General features: G+C 40.4%; 1 protein-coding gene across 2 annotated transcripts in view; it reads left to right on the top strand.

Annotated features, from left to right (window-relative positions):
• Exo70 (exocyst complex component 7) overlaps window positions 1–19,962 on the top strand; it is a 340,721-nt gene that overhangs the window by 7,159 nt on the left and 313,600 nt on the right. Inside the window, exon 2 of one of the 2 annotated variants that reach the window (XM_090377714.1) lies at window positions 9,834–9,999. In XM_090377714.1, coding sequence (XP_090233840.1) covers window positions 9,834–9,999 — 166 coding nt within the window. Of the gene's footprint in view, window positions 1–9,833; window positions 10,015–19,962 lie in introns of those variants that run through there. The other variant, XM_090377715.1, reaches the window with a different exon arrangement.

The following is a 19,962-nucleotide window of genomic DNA, read 5'->3' as shown; positions in this document are numbered from 1 at the left end:
AACTACCATCAAGAGTAAAGCGGAGCATTTTTGCTTTCGTAAAAGTGACTAAAGCGATCTCAGACAGTTTTTAAATTCTATACTGTAGGATCAACTGATAATGTTACCAACAGTGAATTCTAAATGGAACGCCTTCAGGGACTTAATCTTGAAGGCTACTAGGCTTTTCATACCAACTACGAAATACTGTTCAAGGTTCTGGCCTAAATGGACTCACACTGGGGAGTATGGGCTTGGCAAACCCAGGGTCTTGAGCTGGATATCATCATTCTTCTCTTTCTTGGTGATTCCCTTCTATTTCTGATTTTCTCTCTCTCTCTCTCTCTCTCTCTCTCTCTCTCTCTCTCTCTCTCTCTCTCTCTCTCTCTCTCTCTCTCTCTCTCTCTCTCTCTCTCTCTCTCAGGTTAAAGCAGAAATTTGGCTGGTGCAGCATAAGCCTCAGGCTTCCTTGCACTATATGGCTAATAATAATAATAATAAATCGATATCAGATGAATTAGAGGCTCGTGGAAGAGAAGAAAAATGCATGAGATGCATATAAATTATCAGGTGACACAGAAGCCTATGATAGATATAAACTAGTCTGTAACCAAGTCACAAAGGAAGTTAGGCAGGCAAAGGCAGATTACGAGAAATCTTTGGCAATGGATGCAAAGAAAAACAGCAAAGAATTCTTTGTTTATGTAAACTCTAGAAGGAAGTGGATGAATCAGATTGGTCCACTTAACATAGATGGTTCGATTATTGATAATCTTGCTCAAGTAGCCGATAAACTGAATGAGTATTTTGCACCTACGTTCACACATGAGGAGTTATTCAGGGAGGGGAATGCCAGAGGAGAATTATACTTTGGCAGAGAGCTAGATGATTTTGTAATAACTGAGAGGAAAAAAAAGTGGAGAAGAAATTGTTGAAGTTAAACATAGAAAAGGCACCTGGGGCAGATGGAATCCATCCAGTTATATTGAAGATGGCAGTGAGGGAAGTTAGCAAACCCTTAGCCATAATTATGAGAGCATCCTTAGATTCATGGGATGTCCCCATGGAGATGTGCAAATGTATCTCCAATTCACAAAGGGGATTCAAATAATTATAAACCTGTTAGTTTAACTTCTGCTCTGGGAAAAATAATGGACTGACTGGTTAAAGAGACGATACAGGATCACCTAGACAAGACTGCAGTAATAGTTCAGACATGGCATGGGTTTGTTAAGGGGAAGTCTTGTCTGACCAATTTGATTGGATACTATTATGTGGTCACAAAGGAAATGGATGCAAAAAATAATTTTGATATCATATACTTGGATTTCAGGAAAGCTTTTGATACTGTTGCACATGGAAGACTGCTGTACAAATTGGAGAGGTATGGCATTAAGGGTAAGTTGCTACAATGGATAAAGGGATGGTTGAGTGGGAGATGGCAGAGAGTGGTAATAAATGGACATTGCTCTACGTGGACTAATGTTATTAGTGGAGTCCACCAGAGTTCAGTGCTGAGCCCATTGTTATTTTGTGTATTTATCAATGATATCGATGAAGGTATATCAGGCTTAATGTCCAAGTTTGCAGATGATACAAAGGTTGGCATGGTTGTTAATGACACTAAAGACAGTATTCTACTGCAACAGGATCTAGAAAAGTTAGGCAAATGGGCTGAGAAGTGGCAACTGAAGTTTAACATTGACAAATGGAAAGTACTGAATATGGGTAGCAGTAACCCAAGAGGAATGTACCAATTGTTTGGTAGTACAATCAGGGAGTTGGAGAATAAAAGAGACCTGGGGGTAATTGTGCAGTCAGATATGAAGTTCTTTGAGCAGTGCAGACGAGCTGCCTGAGCAAGTCATGGAGTTTTGTCAATGATATATAGGAATTTTGCTAGCAGAGACAAGGCGGTGATTATCCCTTTGTATAAGGCAATGGTCAGGCCACTCCTTGAGTATTGCATACAGGTCTAGGGGCCTCATTTTAAGGCAAATGTAGAGTTGCTAGAACGAGTACAGAGAAGGGAAACAAGATTTTTGAGAGGAACAAAGGGGTGCACTTACGAATAAAGGCTCAAGTCCTGCAAGTTGCAGCATCTGGAGACTAGGCACCTGCAAGGTGATCTGATTGAAGTGTATAAGGCCTTAAATGGTTTGAGCAGGCTCAATGCTGATGGGATACTTCCGCTTGCTTAGGCTAAGAACCTGAGGGGCATAGATTCAAATCGAGGAAAGGCAGTTATAGAATAGATGTGCAGAAGTTTGCCTTTAGCCAGTGGGTAGTTGAATGCTGGAACAGACTTCCATCTGTTGTTGTGGAAGTTGATAGCTTAAATAAATTTAAGGCTGAACTAGACAAACATTTGGAGTGACTGGATGGGTGAAATGGGAAGGGTTTTTTTTTTGGCTGATGTATAAGCTTGCTTTCTTGCATCATTCAACTAATGCTAATGTCCAAACTTCACAACCATATGTTACAACTTGTCTAATGAAACTTTTGTATATTCTTAATTTTAAATGTCTGTTCTATATTCTGGACTTCATTAGCTTTTCATGTGCATAGAAGCATCTGTTTCCACTCAGGATACAGGACTTAATTTCATTAGTAATAGTTATGACTGATTTATCTGCGAGCCTAGATAAGTGAAATTTTGAACATGCTCAAATGAGAAGCTGCTGGTTCTTAAATTTTCCATGTTATCTGCCATTCTCTGGATTCTCATATATTTTGTCTTCACTTCATTTATTCTAAGTCTTTTCTTTGTACTTCACTATCCAGTATTATCAGTAGGTTTGAAGGAGCACCTCCTCCGGTGCTGCTTTAGTCCTGATAATAGTGACATCGTGAGCATATGCCCAGACGTGCACTGTCTTTGTGCCTATGTGCTCAGTCACTTCTAATTTTCCAACAGCCGCCTCTAAAACCAAGCTAAATAACACAGTAGAGAGTGCATCACCTTGTCTAACACCAGCGTCAATTTCAAAGGGAGTCGTCAACTCATTGTCAATTCCCTCCACTGCCTTAGAGCCAGCCAGGATTGCATTTATGAACTTAACAATCTTTGCAGGTATGCCCAAGAGTAGGAGATCATTTATCATTTATTATCTCTTGATTGAATCAAAAGCTTGTTTGAAATCTACATAGAGGTTAAATAAGTGTATATTTTACTTGAATGCTTTTCCTGTATCTGCCTTAAGATGAAAATCTGGTCAGTTGTTGACCAATTGGGTCTGAAACCACACATCATTCTCCAATGATTTTCTCTGAATATGTTGCCAGTCTTATAAATAACTCCCGACAAAACCTTGTAATACCTCTATGGTTAGAGTAAAGCAAGTTTATCACCCTTCTTGTGAATCGGCTGTTTGATTCCAAGTGTTCATTCATATGAGATTTTTTCCTTAGCCATATTAACAGTATTAGATTTTGTATTCTTCTCCATAGTATCACTCCACCGTTCTTGAGCAACTCTGCAGTTATTCCATCAGCTCCTGGTGCTTTAAAGTTCTTTAAGTACTTAATATCAAAGCTAGTGTCTTCAATGCATGGCTCTACTGTATAGTACAACAGCTGTTTTGTTTCAGTCTTACCTCCTGTCAAGATGCTCACAAAATACTCTTTCCACCATTTCAGAACCTCCTTTCTCTCAGTCAGCAAGTTTTCTTCACTGTCTCTACATGCAGTAACTTTTGATTGGAATTCCTGTGTACTTTCTTTAATCTTCTTATGCAACTTTCTACTTTCCTTCTTGTTGTAATGTTCCACCATTTCGTTGACCTTCCTTATCTCAAAGCTTCTCTCTTTTTCTTTCTACATATCATAGCTGCAGCAATACTTTTTTTCCTTGTAGTGTTCACTATTCACTCTGCTATTCCGCTGCAAACATTTCAACCTGGCTTGTCTCTTCAGTTCTACTGTTACTCGGCACTCGTCATCATACCATTCATCATTTTCTGGCCTCGAGGTCTCACCTAAGATTACACGTGCTGCTCCCAGAATTGCTTCCTTTATGCAAGTCCATTCATCTTTGACCTGTCTGGCTTAGTAGGCCCTACCAGTAGCCAAGCTACCACCGACATAGCTCTCAGGATCACTAGAGGACAAAAGCCCCACCACCCACATCAAGGTAGAGATACCATCAGTGGTGTGGTGGAAAAGGCCTGGGGATAATTGTGCAGTCAGATGCGAAGGTCTCTGACTGTCAGGACAGCTCATGGAGTTTTGTCAACAGGAATTTTGCTAGCAGGTATGAGGAGGTGATCATCCCATTGTATAAGGCAATGGTTAGGTCACATCTTGAGTACTGGATACGGTTCTGGAGTCCTTATTTTAGGAAAGGTGTAGATCTGCTGGAATGGGTGTAGAGAATAGCAATGAGATTGGTGAGGGGGAACAGAAGGGTGCAATTATCAAGAAAGGCTGTGAAATTACCAAGATAGATTGTGAAATTGAAGCCTCTGGTGACTGATTCATCTGGTGACGTGAGGTGCTTAATGGATTGATTAATCTCAGTGCTGTGACATTCTTTTTATTGCTCAAAGTACACATATGAAGGGGCATGAATTCAAACCGAGAACGTTCGATTGCAGGGTGTGGAAATTTGCCTTCAGCCAGTGGGTGATCAATTGTTGGAACAAATTCCTTTCTAGTGTTTGTAGGGGTGGGTGGTTTGAATGAATTCATTGAAGAACTAGACAAACCCGGTGGAGGAGATGAACATGTGATGTGGAAGTTTTTTTTGATGATTCTGTATAAGCTTGCTTCCTTCCATCATTTGTTACTACTACTACTACTAATATTATCAGACTTGTCTGTTGTCTGAAAAGATGGCAGTTCTGTCAAAGCAGCACTTAATGTGTTGACATCCTTATAATTAAATTTAAAAACACACACACACACACACACACACACACACACACACACACACACACACACACACACACACACACACACACACACACACACACACACACACACACACACACACACACACACACACATTTCCCCTTTGGTAATTCTGTTGATTTGAAATAATGAAACAAATTGTGAAATCAGAATTTTAAGTGATATGAGAGAACTGAAATCATGTGAAAATGCCTTTTTTCATTGTTCCCCCTTCAGAATACTAGGAATGTTTTGAAAAGTTATTTGCCTTGACATTCCTTATATATGACTAACATGAACATTGCTATTTTAAACATTTTTTATCAGTCACATTTAAATTAGAAAAAATTTTGCTTATAAATGACTTTTATAAGAGCATTTTTGATTATGAAAATTTATCTTGTTCATTTTTGCTAAATCGATTATTATAAAATACTACTCAAACTTAATTTTCTTGTTATTTATTTACTACTCTCCAGTATGATCAGCCACTGCTCTAAATGTTATTTTTTATGAAAACCTAAAGCATAAGAAATATTAGAATCTCTAGTACTTAGTACTGTGCATGGGTTGAAGGTTGAGATGAAAGAAGATACTTGTTGATATTAGACTTGGATTTCTATTGATTATAATATTTGGGAAATACTTAGGAAGGGACGTTGCTCCAGAAAACAGAAGTTGAAGGAGTAAACGAGGAAGAAGAAAGTTGGTTCTGTGAGTTTGGGGTTTGTTAGTAAAACAGTGCTGACTGGTTTGGTAGAGAAAAGAATCAATGGTTCGACTGTTGATGATCCTTCTCAGGTAGCTGACAAACTGAACGAGTATTTTGCATCTACATTCATTGAAGAATTGTAGAATTCTGTAGAAAAGTGGAGGCTAGAGGTTTATGAAATTCTAATAAGGAACTAAATGATTTTGTAATTGAGAGGAGAGTGGAGAAGAAATTGTTGAAGTTAAACATAAGAAAGTCACTTGGGGTGGATGGGATCTATCCAATTATATTAAGGGAGGCAGAAAAGGGAAGTAAGCAAACCCTTAGCCATATTTTTGAGAGTTTCATTCGATTCAGGGGAGATCCTCATGGACTGGACATATGTAAATGAATACCCAGTTCACAAAGGGGATCAAAGGATGACTCTAGTAATTATACACCTGTTAGTTTTAATTTCTGTTCCTGGGAAAATAATGGAGTCACTGCTTAAAGAAGCAGTATAGGATCTAGACAGGACTGCAGTTATAGTTCACACAGCATGGGTTTCTTAAGGGGAAATCTTGTCTAACCAATTTGATTGGATACTATAATGTGGCCAGAAAGGAACTGGATGCAAAAAATAATTTTGATATCATATACTTGGATTTCAGTAAAGAAAGCTTTTGATACTGTTGCACAGAAAAGATTGCTCTACAAATTGGAGTAGTGTGGCATTAAAGGGACAAGTTGCTGCTGTGGAATAAAGGGAAGGTTGAGTGTGAGAAGACAGAATGGTAATCAGTGGAGACTGCTCTTCGTGGACTAATATTATTAGTGGAGTTCCCCATGGTTTGGTGTTGGGACCATTGTTGTTTTCTGTATTTATCAATGATATTGATGAGGGTATATCAGGCTTAATGTTCAAGTTTGCAGACAATACAAAGGTTGGCAGGGTTGTTAATGACAGTAATGATGGTACACTGCTGCAACAAGATCTAGAAAAGTTGGGCAGATGGGCTGAGATTTGGCAGCTGAAGTTTAACATTGACAAATGCAAAGTACCACATATGGGTAGCAGTAATCCCAGAGTAATGTACCAACTGGGTGGTACTATGCTCAGGGTAGTGGAGAATGAAAAAGATCTGGAGGTAATTGTGCAGTCAGATATGAAGTTTTCAGACAGGATGTCAGAGCAGCTCATGGAGCCTTGTCAATGATATACAGAAACTTTGCTATTGGGGATAAGGAGGTGATTATCCCTTTGTAGAAGGCAGTGGTCAGGCCTCACCTTGAGTACTACATACAGGTCTAGAGGCCTTATTTTAGGAATGATGTACAGTTGCTGGATTGTGTACAGAGAAGGGCAACGATATTCGTGAAGGGAATAAAGAGGTTGCTCTTTGAAAGAAAGGCTTTAATTATGCAAATTGCAGAATTTGGAGACTAGGCACCCATGAGGTGATCTGATTGAGGTGTATAAGGCTTCAATGAATAGCTTGAGCAAGCTGAATGCTGATGGGATTTTTCTTCTTGCTTAGATTATGCACTTGAGGGAGCATAAATTCAAATTGAGGAAAGAGTTGCAGAATAGATGTGTAGCAATTTGCCTTGAGCCAGCAGGTGGTGGATCGCGGAAACAAACTTCCATCTGTCGTTGTGGATGTTGATAGCTTAAATGGATTCAAGGAAGAACTGGGCAGACTTGGAGCATATGGATAGTTGAAATGTGAAGGTTTATTTTTTTTTAATTGGTACTATATAAGCTTGCCTTCTTGCATCATACGCCACTACTAATGCTAAAGGCAGGCAATGTGTACTCACATGCCACAAAATCTTTTTACTTTAGTTGCATGCATCAGTTGAAATTGTTCAATTCTAGCTTTCCTTTCAACACCTATTTCTACGTAGTAGTAAATATATACTAATTATTCATCAACTCTCACAGGCAGTCATGTAGCTTCCTTTTCAGCACAGAAATTAATATGATAAGGACACCCTATTACTGCAAAGTGCTTAATTTACTATTTTAATTCCCCTGCTACTCCAGTTTTCATTCCTGCCATAACACGTGCATTATTAACATTAAGTGCCAGAGAGTGTCTTGAAGGAGTCCCACTTGTTTTCTTGTTGTTCAGAAGATGTCCTCTGTTGTATCTTGCAGATTCACCTTCCATTGCTGGCAGTGAGAGCAAGCTGCTTTTAATTTTATGCATTTTTGTTACAAAAGGTCGCCTCCTTATATATGTTCCTCCTTAAAGTAAAAAAAAGTAAAGTGCAGCCATTATCAACCCACTGCAGGATGGAAGCCTCCTCAACAATTCATGCTGAGGGAAATGGACCATAATCTGCCGCGCTGGTCAAGTGCGGGTTGGCAGATCGACCGTATTCAGCAGTCAGGGGCTTGAACCCCGGTCTACTCAAAGAGCGTGTGCTACTGCACTCCCGCTCCTGCCCACTCGGCTACGGAGGCCGTCTTACATTTATTTAACCTATCAACTTCCACAACGACAGATTGAAGTTTGTTCCAGCAATTAACCACCCGCTGGCTAAAGTCAAATTTCCCCAAATCTGTTCTGCCTCTGTCTTTCCTCAATTTGAATTTATGCCCACTTAAGTTCATAATCTTGAACGTGGAAGAATTCCATCAGAATTCAGCATGCTCAACCCATTCAAGGCCTTATACACCTCAATCAGATCACTTCGCAGGTGCCTAGTTTCCAGCTGATGCAATTTGCAGACTTAAGCCTCTCTTGGTAAGAGGATCCCTTTATTCCCCTCACCAATCTGGTTGCCCTTCTCTGTACACGCTCAAGCAAATCTACATCCTTCCTAAAATAATGAGGCATTCATACCTGTACGCAGTACTCAAGATGTGGTCTGACCATTGCTTTATACAGAGGGACAATCACCTCCTTTTTCCTGCTAGCAAAATTTCTGTATATCTTTGACAAAACCCCATGACCTGCCCTGACAGCCTGTCTGCACATTGCTCAAAAAACTTCATATCTGACTGCACAATTACTCCCAGGTCTTTTTCATTTTCTACCACCTTCAGTGTAGTACCACACAGTTGGTACGTTCCTCTGGGGTTACTTCTACCCATATGCAGTACTTTGCATATGTCAATGTTAAACTTCAGTTGCCACTTCTCAGCCCATCTTCCAAATTTTCTAGATCCTGTTGCAGTAGCACACTGCCATTACTGTCATTAACAACCCTGCCAACCTTTGTATCATCTGCGAACTTCGACAGTAAGCCTGTTATACCTTCATCAATATCATTGATAAATATACAAAACAATAGTGGATCCAGCACCGAATCCTGTGGGACTCCACTAATAACATTAGTCCATGAAGAGCAGTGTCCATTGATTACCACCATATGTCTTCTCCCACTCAACCATCCTTTTATCCATTGTAGCAACTTACCCTTAATACCATTCTGCTCCAATTTGTACAGTAGTTTTCCATGCACAACAGTGTCAAAAGCTTTCCTGAAATCCAAGGATATGATATCAAAATTATTTTTTGCATCCATTTCCTTTGCAACCACATCATAATATCCAATCAAATTTGTCAGACAAGACTTTCCCTTAGCAAACCCATGTTGTGTCTGAATTATTGCTGCAATCTTTTCTGAATTATTGCTGCAGTGTTGTCTAGATGATCCTGCAGTGCATCTTTAACTAGTGACTCCATTATTTTACCCGGAACAGAAGTTAAACTAACTGGTCTCTAATTACTTGTGTCACCCTTCGATCCCACTTTGTGAATTGGGATACATATACACATCTCCAGTCTGTGGGGACCTCACCTGAGTCCAAGGATGCTCTCATAATTATGGCTAAGGGTTTGCTTACTTCCTTTGCCGCCTCCTTTAATATAACTGGATAGATCCCATCCACCCCAGGTGCCTTTTTTATGTTTAACTTCAACAATTTCTCCTCCACTTTGCTCTCAGTTATTACAAAATTAGTAAGCACCATGCTACAATTTGATAACCTTCTGGCATTTTCAATCCTTAATAACTCCTCATGTGTGAATGTAGATGCAAAATACTGATGTTTACTTACTATCTGAACAGAACAACTTAGATAAACAGTGATTTAGTTATGCTTGTTTCAAAGTCTTTAAGATAAACTAACACTGAATTTTTGTACTACCAACAGACTAGTACACATTAGCTAATGTTATAGGTCTGTTTGTAAAGGATGCTTAATTTTTTTTTAATTTGTTTAAGATATGGCTTCAGTGAGAATTTTTGTTTTCTTTAGGAGTTATATAACTTGAATTTGTTAGAAGAGACTGTAAATAAAAGTGGCCAGTTAACTAAAGGAATGTGTAATATTTTAACATCATTTGATGAACATCTAATGAAGTTGGAACAGACCATATTACCAGTATATCAAGAAACTGGAAATCTTCAACGGCGACAAGAAAGTATCCTTCGAATTTGTAAGTATTTATGTTTGAAAGTAGATATGGATGGTGTTTTAGGTTTTAAATATGCACAAGATTTCTTATATACAAGAATTATATCAAAAAATTATGGGATATATTGTAGATGTGAAATAAGAAAAAAAAAAATGTAAATTCTGTATTTTTAAATAATTTGAATTAAAAAAAATTGCTATGGTGGTTTGAATGGTAAAAAATTATTAAAAATTTAAATAAGGATAAGTGACTCATAGAGAAAGGGTTATTCATACTAGGTGTATCTATAATAAATATTCTTATTTTTTTATGCTTTTTTTTTTCCAACTCCATAGCCATTTCTCTCTCTCTCTCTCTCTCTCTCTCTCTCTCTCTCTCTCTCTCTCTCTCGCACACACACACTTAATTTTTTTTGTACATATACAATGCACAAGCCAAATATTTCCAGGTTGGGGTAATAAAATTACTTTAGACATGTTAGTTACACGTTTGGTATTGTCCCATTCAAAGTAATTTTTACATTTGATCCTAGCACTTCTCCATCTGTTTGGAACATCTGGGTCTCTTGCTTGATGTTGTTGCCCAGTATTTTCTGTGACTATGTATTTTCTGCCACACTACTATAGTACATGTGGCTAGTGCTTAGTGCAGCCAGTCTGAAAACGTTTGACTTGCTCCTCATTAAAAAAAAAGTACACACATATATGCACACCTTGCATGTGTGCTTACACTTATGTGCTTCCTTTCTGCATATAGTCCTAAGAAGGGGACTATATATAGAAAGGGAGTTATATTGACAGAAGTATATGCCGAATATAATGTTAGCAGAGGGAAGAGCTGAATCCAGAAGGCCTTTGTCAGGTATATGTTGGTGAATATAGTGTCTGTTGCATGATAGTGGGGTGGTGAATAGTTTTGTAAGATGAATTCAGAAAGTGATAGTGGGGTGGTGAATAGTTCTGCAAGATGAATTCAGGAAGTATTGTGTACAAGTGATAAAATATTAAATGGTTATAAAAGAATTAAAATTAACCATGATCCTATGGCCTTAGTTGCTAAAGCTCCTTTTTAGGAGCTTTAGCAACTAAGGCCATATTGCTCCGGGGATATGCGGTGGTCATTCCTGGACCTTTCCACATCCTCCGTATTTGGTGGTCACGGGCTCGAACCCCGGTCTAATCAAGAATCGTGTGCTACGCACTGCTGCTCCTGCCCATCTGGCTATGTAGGTGCCAGTGGAGAGGGGGGGGGGGTCTGGACCAACATTGTATTGGTTTGGAGGACCCCTTGACAGCGTGGCTTTGGAGCAGCCGAGTTACTGACTGCATCATGGTAAATCCATCCTTGATAGTGAACTAAGAAAGTGAGCCACTATGAACTGAAAAATTGTGCCGAACAGGGGCTGCAGTTTGTGGTTAGATGCAATATGTTGATGGGATCTCTTGTTAGGGACCAACTTTGTGCACTGGATTACCAGGTTCTAGTGTTTCTGAAGCTGTCAATTTAATGCTATATGCATAGGGTACAGAAAAGGTTGAGCAGTAGAAACAGCAGAATATGATAACTGATTATAAGCTATACATGTTTTGGGGTGCTGTAGGGATATTGTTAGAGGGACTTTTGGATAGGCAGTACCAAAAGAAGCAAACATAGCAGAAGGGAGAGGACATTAAGAAAACTTGCGTATTCCTAAAAATACAGTTAAAGTTTGTAGTATGAAGCTGAAAGTACTAACTCAGATATTCTAAAGTTGTGAAACCCATTTCTGCTAGTGCAACCCTCAGAGGAGGTTGTGTTAGAGGTAGACATCCAAGACTCCAGGAAAGGAATAGTGCATAATTAGTAAATTTAAGAAATTGTTCAATCAAAGCACATTAAAATAATTCACATACTGAAGAAGCGAAATATGTTGAAATTTCTACATACAGTGCAACTTCCATACACCATGCCTCTTCATATTGCAGTTTTGGATATACTGCAGGTATGATCATGTTCCCCAAAATGCAGATGATACAAAGGTTGGCAGGGTTGATAATAACAGTAATGACGGTATGCTGCTGCAACAGGATCTGGAATAGTTGGGCAGATAGGCTGAGAAGTGGCAACTGAAGTTTAACGTTGACAAATGCAAAGTACTGCATTTGGGTAGCAGTAACTGCAGAGAAATGTACCAACTGGGTGGTGTTTCACTCAGGGTAGTGGAGAATGAAAGAGACCTGGTTGTAATTGTGCAGTCAGATATGAATTTTTCTGAGCAGTGCAGACAGGCTTCCAGAGTAGGTCATGGGGTCTTGTCAATGATATACAGGAATTTTGATAGCAGGGATAAGGAGGTGATTTTATCCCCTTGTATAAGGCAATGGTCAGGCCACACCTTGAGTACTGCATCCAGGTCTGGAAGCCTCATTTTAGGAAGGATGTAGAGTTGCTAGAATGAGTACAGAGAAGGGCAACAAGACTGGTGCGGGGAACAAAGGGGTGCTCTTGCGAAGAAAGGCTTAAGTTTTGCAAATTACAATGTCTAGAGACTAGGCATCTGCGAGGTGATCTGATTGAGTTGTATAAGGCCTTGAGTGGATTGAGCAGGCCCAATTCTTCTGCTTGCTCAGATTACAAACCTGAGGGGGCATAAACTGAAATTGAAGAAAGAGATGTTGACCCCGAGGGACTCACATCTGGTGAGTATGGGCTTCGCACATCCAGGGTCCTGAGCTGGATATCATCATTCTACTCTTTTCCAGACCCCTTGACGTGGGCACCTGTACGTGGTGAGGGGACCTCCCAGTAATGCTGCTGGACTTCCAGACTAGCATCACTGGGATCCAATGCCCACAGCGTAGGTTCCAGGCTTACATCAATGGAATCCGACGTGTTTGCCGTGCGCTGCGACCCGTGGAAATTCGGAAAGGGGGATCCTGGTGGTTGAGGGGCCCTGCTTCAATACACCACTTTGGCCCCTGCTTCGACAAGACGGGTGGTCCTGAAAGGCCCGGCTAGGATCAATCGGCTAGTAGGCTCTCCTGCGAGGGTCAACCGTGTCAATGCCACGCCCCTACCCTCATGGTCCGAGGGACAGGATTCAGGCTGGCGGCGGTGCGGGTATGGTGTCTGGGTAGCCCTGGCGTTCCACTCCCGAGCGCATTTATTGCATGCCGGGTAGTGGGCGTCCCTTTGGGCTCCGTGGTGGGTGGGGAGCCCGGGCACTGAACCATATAAAAACTCTATGAATCCTGATAAATTAACTTCTTCAGGGGCCCCAACCCAGTCCCTATCTGAAAACATAGATAAAGATTCAGATAGCATTATTGCTTCAAAGAGGCAGCGAACAGAAATATCATCAGGGCCTGTTCCAAGATTTCTAATTATACATTCTACCAATGAAGCACCAATTGGTAAAATGTCACCCTTTTTTATACAAAAAGGTTTAGATGGGTTAGCAGGGTCACCCAAATCAGTTAAGAGGCTCCGTTCTGGAGACCTTTTAATTGAAACTAAAACTGACAGGCAATCTGAGCAGCTACTCCGATCAACATCAATTGGAGGAGTACCCATAACAGTGACACCACATAGAACACTAAATTCATCGAGAGGTGTCATTTCAGAATGGGACCTTCTTGACGTAACCGAGGAGGAAATCTGCTTGGAATTGAAACCACAGGGAGTTATTGCCGTCAAGAGAATTAGTGCGCATAGGGATGGGAAACTTGTTAAAACCAGTAACATTATCCTGACTTTTAACTCGCCCAAACCTCCTGATGAGATTAAAGCTGGCTACATCAACTGTCCAGTGTGTCCATATGTTCCAAACCCTTTACGGTGTTTTAAATGCCAGAAATATGGACATTCGCAAATAGCCTGCCGTGGAGTCCTTGCAGGCGCTTGATGTGGTGCAAAGGACCACGAAACAACAGCATGTTCAGTCACAAAACCCACCTGCATTAACTGTGAGGGAGAACACTCAGCCTATTCACGAGCATGCCAGAGGTGGAAAGAAGAAAAAGAAATTCAACGGCTGAAGGCAGAGCTAAACATATTGTACCAGGAGGCAAGGAAAGCGGTGAAACCTCTAAACGTTAACAAACCTACCTATGCCCAGAAGGTAGCAGGGAGGTGTTCCATTGGAACTCAGACGGACATGTCCATCCCTCCAAAAGAATCATTTACTCCCATCGTACGTTATCTCTTAAGCTCCCTGCACAGAAGGACCAATCAGCTGCCACTCCTATATTGGTACCTCCTAATGCTCTGCAAGTAACAAAAGCAACTGGAAAAGAAAAGAATAAGAAAGGTGAAGCATCCCTTAATACCCAGGAAAACATGGATGTCGAGCAGAAGGAGGTACAAGAAGACTCAGTTTTGGAGCTCTTTGCTGAGGAGGAAATGGACACTGGACAGCGTCCATACTTCCCCAGGAAGGAGAAAGCCAGAACTGAAAAAGGTAAGCCCTCAGCACCTCGGAAGCCGCCTGATGGACCCACCAAGCCAAAATAATGGCTAAATTCCTACAGTGGAACTGTCGTGGATTCAGGCAAAATACTGATGACATCAAGGCACTCCTGCAAAAGCACAAACAAGCTTGCTTTTGCATACAGGAGACTTATTTAAAGGCAAATGATTACCCCACTATGCATAACATTACCATCATTCGTAAGGATAGAATTGTGGATGGTCCTGCTCACAGAGGAGTCGCAATCCACATCGGCAACCAGATCCCATTTCAGCCTTTGCAGCTTACAACTAGCATTGAGGCTGTAGCAATTCGCCTTTCAGTGGGGTTCTTATTAACTGTCTGCTCCGTTTATTTGCCACCTGGGATTGACATCCCCCAGAAAGGCCTTGATGATCTTATCATGCAATTGCCTTCCCCTTGTTTAATTCTTGGGGATTTCAATGGACATAATACTCTGTGGGGGTGGTGCTAACATCAATCGAAGGGGACGAGTCATAGAGCATGTGCTCACTGACAATGACCTCTCCCTCTTAAATGTGGGAACAAACACCTTCTTCCACATGCGTACCCGTACATTCTCTGCCATTGATCTTTCTATCTGCTCCCCTTCTCTCCTTCCTTCACTTACTTGGGAGGTAGAAGAAAATCCATATGGAAGCGATCACTTCCCCGTGATAATCACCCTAACTTGTGGTAGACCCTGTCTGCCATTTAGTTTACCTCGGTGGAAGATTGATCAGGCTGACTGGAATGCCTTTCAATATCTGGCAAACCTTGACATCGCTACAGTCAGTCAGGAGCCAATCAATGAAGCAGTCATATATGTCACAGAAACGATTGTCCAAGCAGCTGCAATTGCAATCCCAAAATCATCCAGCCGGTTCCCACTATTTCCTAAACCTTGGTGGAATTCAGAATGCACGGCAGCAAAAAAAGCTCAAAACAAAGCCTGGGGGATATTCCGTCGATATTCCACGACTGAAAATTTAATATCATTCAAACGTGCACGTGCGAAAGTGCGTTATGTACGACGTCAGAGCCAAAGGAAATCTTGGATTTGTTTTACATCTTCCATAACTCAGGCTGCTAGCTCAAAAGTAGTCTGGGATAAGATCCGGAAAATGAAGGGAAAATATTCACCATGCCCTTCAGTGATCATCAAGCACAATGGATGTCCAATTGCAGATCGAACTGCAGTTACAAATTCTTTAGGGGAAACATTTGCAAAAATCTCTGCAATAACATCTTTTCCCACAGAGTTTTTGGCCCTGAAAAAGAAAATTGAGAAAAACCCACCGAACTTCTCTTCAAAAGGGCTTGAATCGTATAACAAGCCTTTTTACAGGAAGAGTTAAATGCAGCACTCTTTCTCACGCATGCAAGTGCTGTGGGGCCCGATGACATCCACTACGAAATGTTAAAACACCTCTCACCACAGTCTAAGGATCAGCTTTTAGTTTTGTTGAACATAATTTTTATTCACAAACAATTTCCGGATTCCTGGCAAAGGGCTATCGTCCTTGCTTTCCCAAAACCAGGAAAAGATCCTAGCAATCCAAGTAACTATTGTCCTATTGCTCTGACAAGCTGTTTGTGCAAAGTCCTGGAAAGAATGGTTAATGCACGCCTCGTATGGTATTTAGAAACAAATGGTCTGCTTTCCAGGACACAGTGCAGCTTCCGAAGAAATAGATCCACTCTAGATCATTTAATCCGATTGGAAACGTCCATTCGTGATGCTTTTATTAAATCCGAGCATTTGGTAGCAGTTTTCTTTGATATTGAAAAAGCGTACAACACAGCCTGGCAATTTGGAATTTTAAAAGACCTCTATAACTTTGGTCTTAGAGGTAACCTTCCTGTTTTTATTAAAAACTTTCTTTTGAATCACCAATTTCAAGTCCGTTTAGGATCCAACCTCTCTCGAGTTTTCTCTCAGGAAGAGGGAGTCCCACAACGATCCGTTCTAAGTGTCACGCTTTTCGCAATCAAAATAAACTCTATCGCAGAACAACCTCCACCCACTGTAAACAATGCCCTCTATGTTGATGACTTTGCTATATTTTGTCATTCATGCAATATGAGGGTCATTGAAAGGCAACTGCAGAAAACCATTGACCATCTTACAGCTTGGTCTTTGGCTAATGGGTTCAGATTTTCATCACAGAAGACTGTTTGTGTATACACTTCTGTCGCAAACGTAATCTTCATCCTGACCCAGAATTAAGGCTTGGGCAAAATAACATCCCAGTTGTAGCAGAATTCAAATTCCTTGGACTTATTTTCGACAAAAAGCTGACTTTTTTACAACATATTCTCCAGCTGAGGACAAGATGTGTCAAAGGGCTTAACATCCTTCGTGCCCTTTCGTCAACTTCATGGGGCGCAGATCGTTCTACCCTTCTTCGTCTTTACCGAGCACTTGTCTGTTCCAAACTCGACTATGGGTCTCAGGGTTACGGTTCTGCTAGAGATAGTGCACTTCGGTGGTTAGATCCAATCCACCATCAAGCCATCCGGACAGCCACTGGAGCATTTCGCACATCTCCTGTCCAAAGCCTTTACGTTGAAGCAAATGAACCATCTCTGTCTCTTCGACGTAAGCAGTTGTCCTTACAGTACGCCTTCAAATTAAAATCCCTGCCCGATCATCCCACGTGGTCATCAGTTTTTGAGCCACGCTGGGAAAACCTCTACAACACCCATCGGACTGCCAACAAACCTTTTGGTATTCGCATTCAAGGGCTGCTGAATGAGCTAAACTTGATGGTAGACAACATTGCCCAGTCACCAAGGCAATTCTTTCCACCCTGATATGCTTATTTTCCAACTTGCGACTTCTCTCTTAAGATCTGGGAGAAGGCTACTACACCGCCATCTGTCTACCAGCAACTCTTTGCATCACATAGACAGCAGTATTCTGACTTTCTGCCAGTCTACACAGATGGCTCAAAGTTCGAATGTTATGTGGGATCTGCTGTTGTGTTCCCTCACAAAACATTATCCTATAAGATCCCACAAGAAACTAGCATTTATACTGCAGAGTTGCATGCAATACAAACAGCCCTAGATCACATTAAAAATCGCGACTACCAGAGGTATATGATTTATTGTGATTCATCGAGCGTGTTACAGGCTCTAGTATCGGTGAGTTTTAACCCTCATCTGATCCTGTCCAGGATCCGGCAGATTCTTTTTTCTCTCATGAAATTAGAATTCGATATTCGCTTTTGCTGGATCCCAAGCCACATTGGGATCCGGGGAAATGAATCGCTGATGCCGCTGCCAAATCAGCCATTTCCCTGGATAATCATTGCCTGTCAGTCCCCTATACAGACTACAGGCAAATAATACGTTCTAAATTACTTTCCCAATGGCAAGATTCTTGGCACGGACAGGCCACAAATAAGCTACATCACATTAAGCCTGTAATTATGCAATGGCAGTCCAGTCTACGCAGGGTCCGAAGAGAGGAAGTTGTTCTTGCTCGGCTCCGCATAGGTCATAGTCATCTAACCCATTCCCACTTGCTGAGGGCGGATGACCCACCTATGTGGGAGATGTGTAATGTTATTTTAACCGTTAGTCATATTTTAATAGAATGTCATGTTTTTAGAGAAGCACGACGCTTGTATTTTACCGCTTTTAATAATGTGACTGAGCCGTTTACACTCAGTCAGATTATAGGTGACAGAGACTATGTCCGACGTCTTTAACTTTTTACAAGCTTTTAATTTTTATACAAAGATCTAAGTTTTTATGCTTTTAATTGTACCTCTTTTACATAAAAATTAATTGCTTGACGTGGTAGCCTTGGCTACCAAAATGTTTAGTAACGTTTTAAATTTGACTTGGCGCATTATGGTCTTAGCTGCCAATGCGCCATAAAAAATCAAATCAAATCAGATCAAACTTTCCCAGTGATTCCCTTCTACTTCTCTCTCTCTCTGTCTCACTCAGGGTAACTAGGAAATTTTTTTTTTTTTTGACTGGTGCATCATAAATCTCAGGCTTCCTTGCACCACACAGCTAATAATAATAATAGTAGATGTGTGGAAGTTTGCCTTTAGCCATTGGGTAGTTGATTGCTGGAACAAACTTCCATCTGTCGTCGTGGAAGTTTATAGCTTAAATAAATTCAAGGAAGAAGTGGACAAACTTTTGGAGTGAATGGATGGGTGAAATGGGAAAGTTTTTTTTTTTTGGCTGATGCTGTATAAGCTTGCTTTCTTGCATCGTATGCCTCTACTAATGCAAAAACAAATTATGGGGGGGGGGGGGAGTAGAAATGTAGTGTGTTAAAAAAACCAGCAATTTCAAATTGGAAACTGGAAAAATTGAATACTGTATGTACTCCTATCCTACTACCATATTTCCAAGAAGGTAAATTAGCTGCTATATTTTCTTTGAATATAGTAGACTCCCAGTTCCTTCCCTGCATTTGTAAGGAGCATTCCATTGAATGCTAATTACAATAGAATGCTAAATACAAACTGCTATCTCTAGAGAGGAATGTGGCTACTATTCGTCAAGTGCATTACATTCATTTACAGAGTAAATGAACGTAACGTCTAATTTTTATAAACAGTACATTAAATACTTTATTCGACTAGAAGTTACACTTAGGATATCAGAAACTGTGGGCAAAAATATACACGAACTGACAAGTGATTTATGGAGAAATCATGTCACTTTAATTCAGCACAATGATAAGCCAGACAGTTTGGTTTTGATTTAGTTTTCTCAAAACACAGTAATTTAGGGCATCAGAAATAAATACATGGCAAAAGTAGTAAATAAGTAGAACTGGAATAATGGCCACCAAAAGAAAAAAATTATACAGTTGTAGAAAAGTTATTAAAGATTATCAGAAGAGTTAAGAGTGGCAAAACAAAATTCAGTATATTTCACAAGTGTGGAATTCCAGAAAGAATGATCAGTGGTTTGGATGAAAGAGGAAGAAAAATTGCATTCATTCGTAGTCTCTGTAGAAGATAAAGTAGGTCTCCGAAGGAAGAAAACTAGACCATGAAAACAGTGATGTGAACCAGTGCTCATACAAGTGGTTTCTACAAAAGTGTAGTGAAGAGTACCGATAAATTGGATAATTTTGAAAACACAGGCACTTAAATTTCATAAGATATTTGTGGAGATGATGATACATTTAAATCTTCTGAAGGTTGGCTCTGGAGATTGAAGTCTCTTTATGGTATATCTCATTACAGCAGCTGAAATGTTTCCTAATTTTTTGCTTAATGTGAATGGAGATAATGAATTCGTAGATGAAAAGTTTTTTTTTTTTTTTTTTGTGCATTGGCTTCTGTGGCCATAATGCATCTCCCAAAGTTTTTTGTAATTTTACTCTGATCCAAGCCCGAGGCGGGATTCGAACCCGTGACCTTTGAGTTGCCAGGCAGCCACTTTACCCACCTGGCTAGCCTGGTCGGCATGAACAGTTGTACAACTATGATGAAACAGTGCTCTACTATAAACTTCTCCCCAATATGTCACTGAATATT

This window comes from Mastigoproctus giganteus, chromosome 7 (genome assembly GCF_048544385.1).
Source record: "Mastigoproctus giganteus isolate SK-2022 chromosome 7, ASM4854438v1, whole genome shotgun sequence".
In the NCBI taxonomy this organism is placed as follows: Eukaryota; Metazoa; Arthropoda; class Arachnida; order Uropygi; family Thelyphonidae; genus Mastigoproctus; species Mastigoproctus giganteus.
This window is presented reverse-complemented; position numbering and strand designations above follow the sequence as displayed.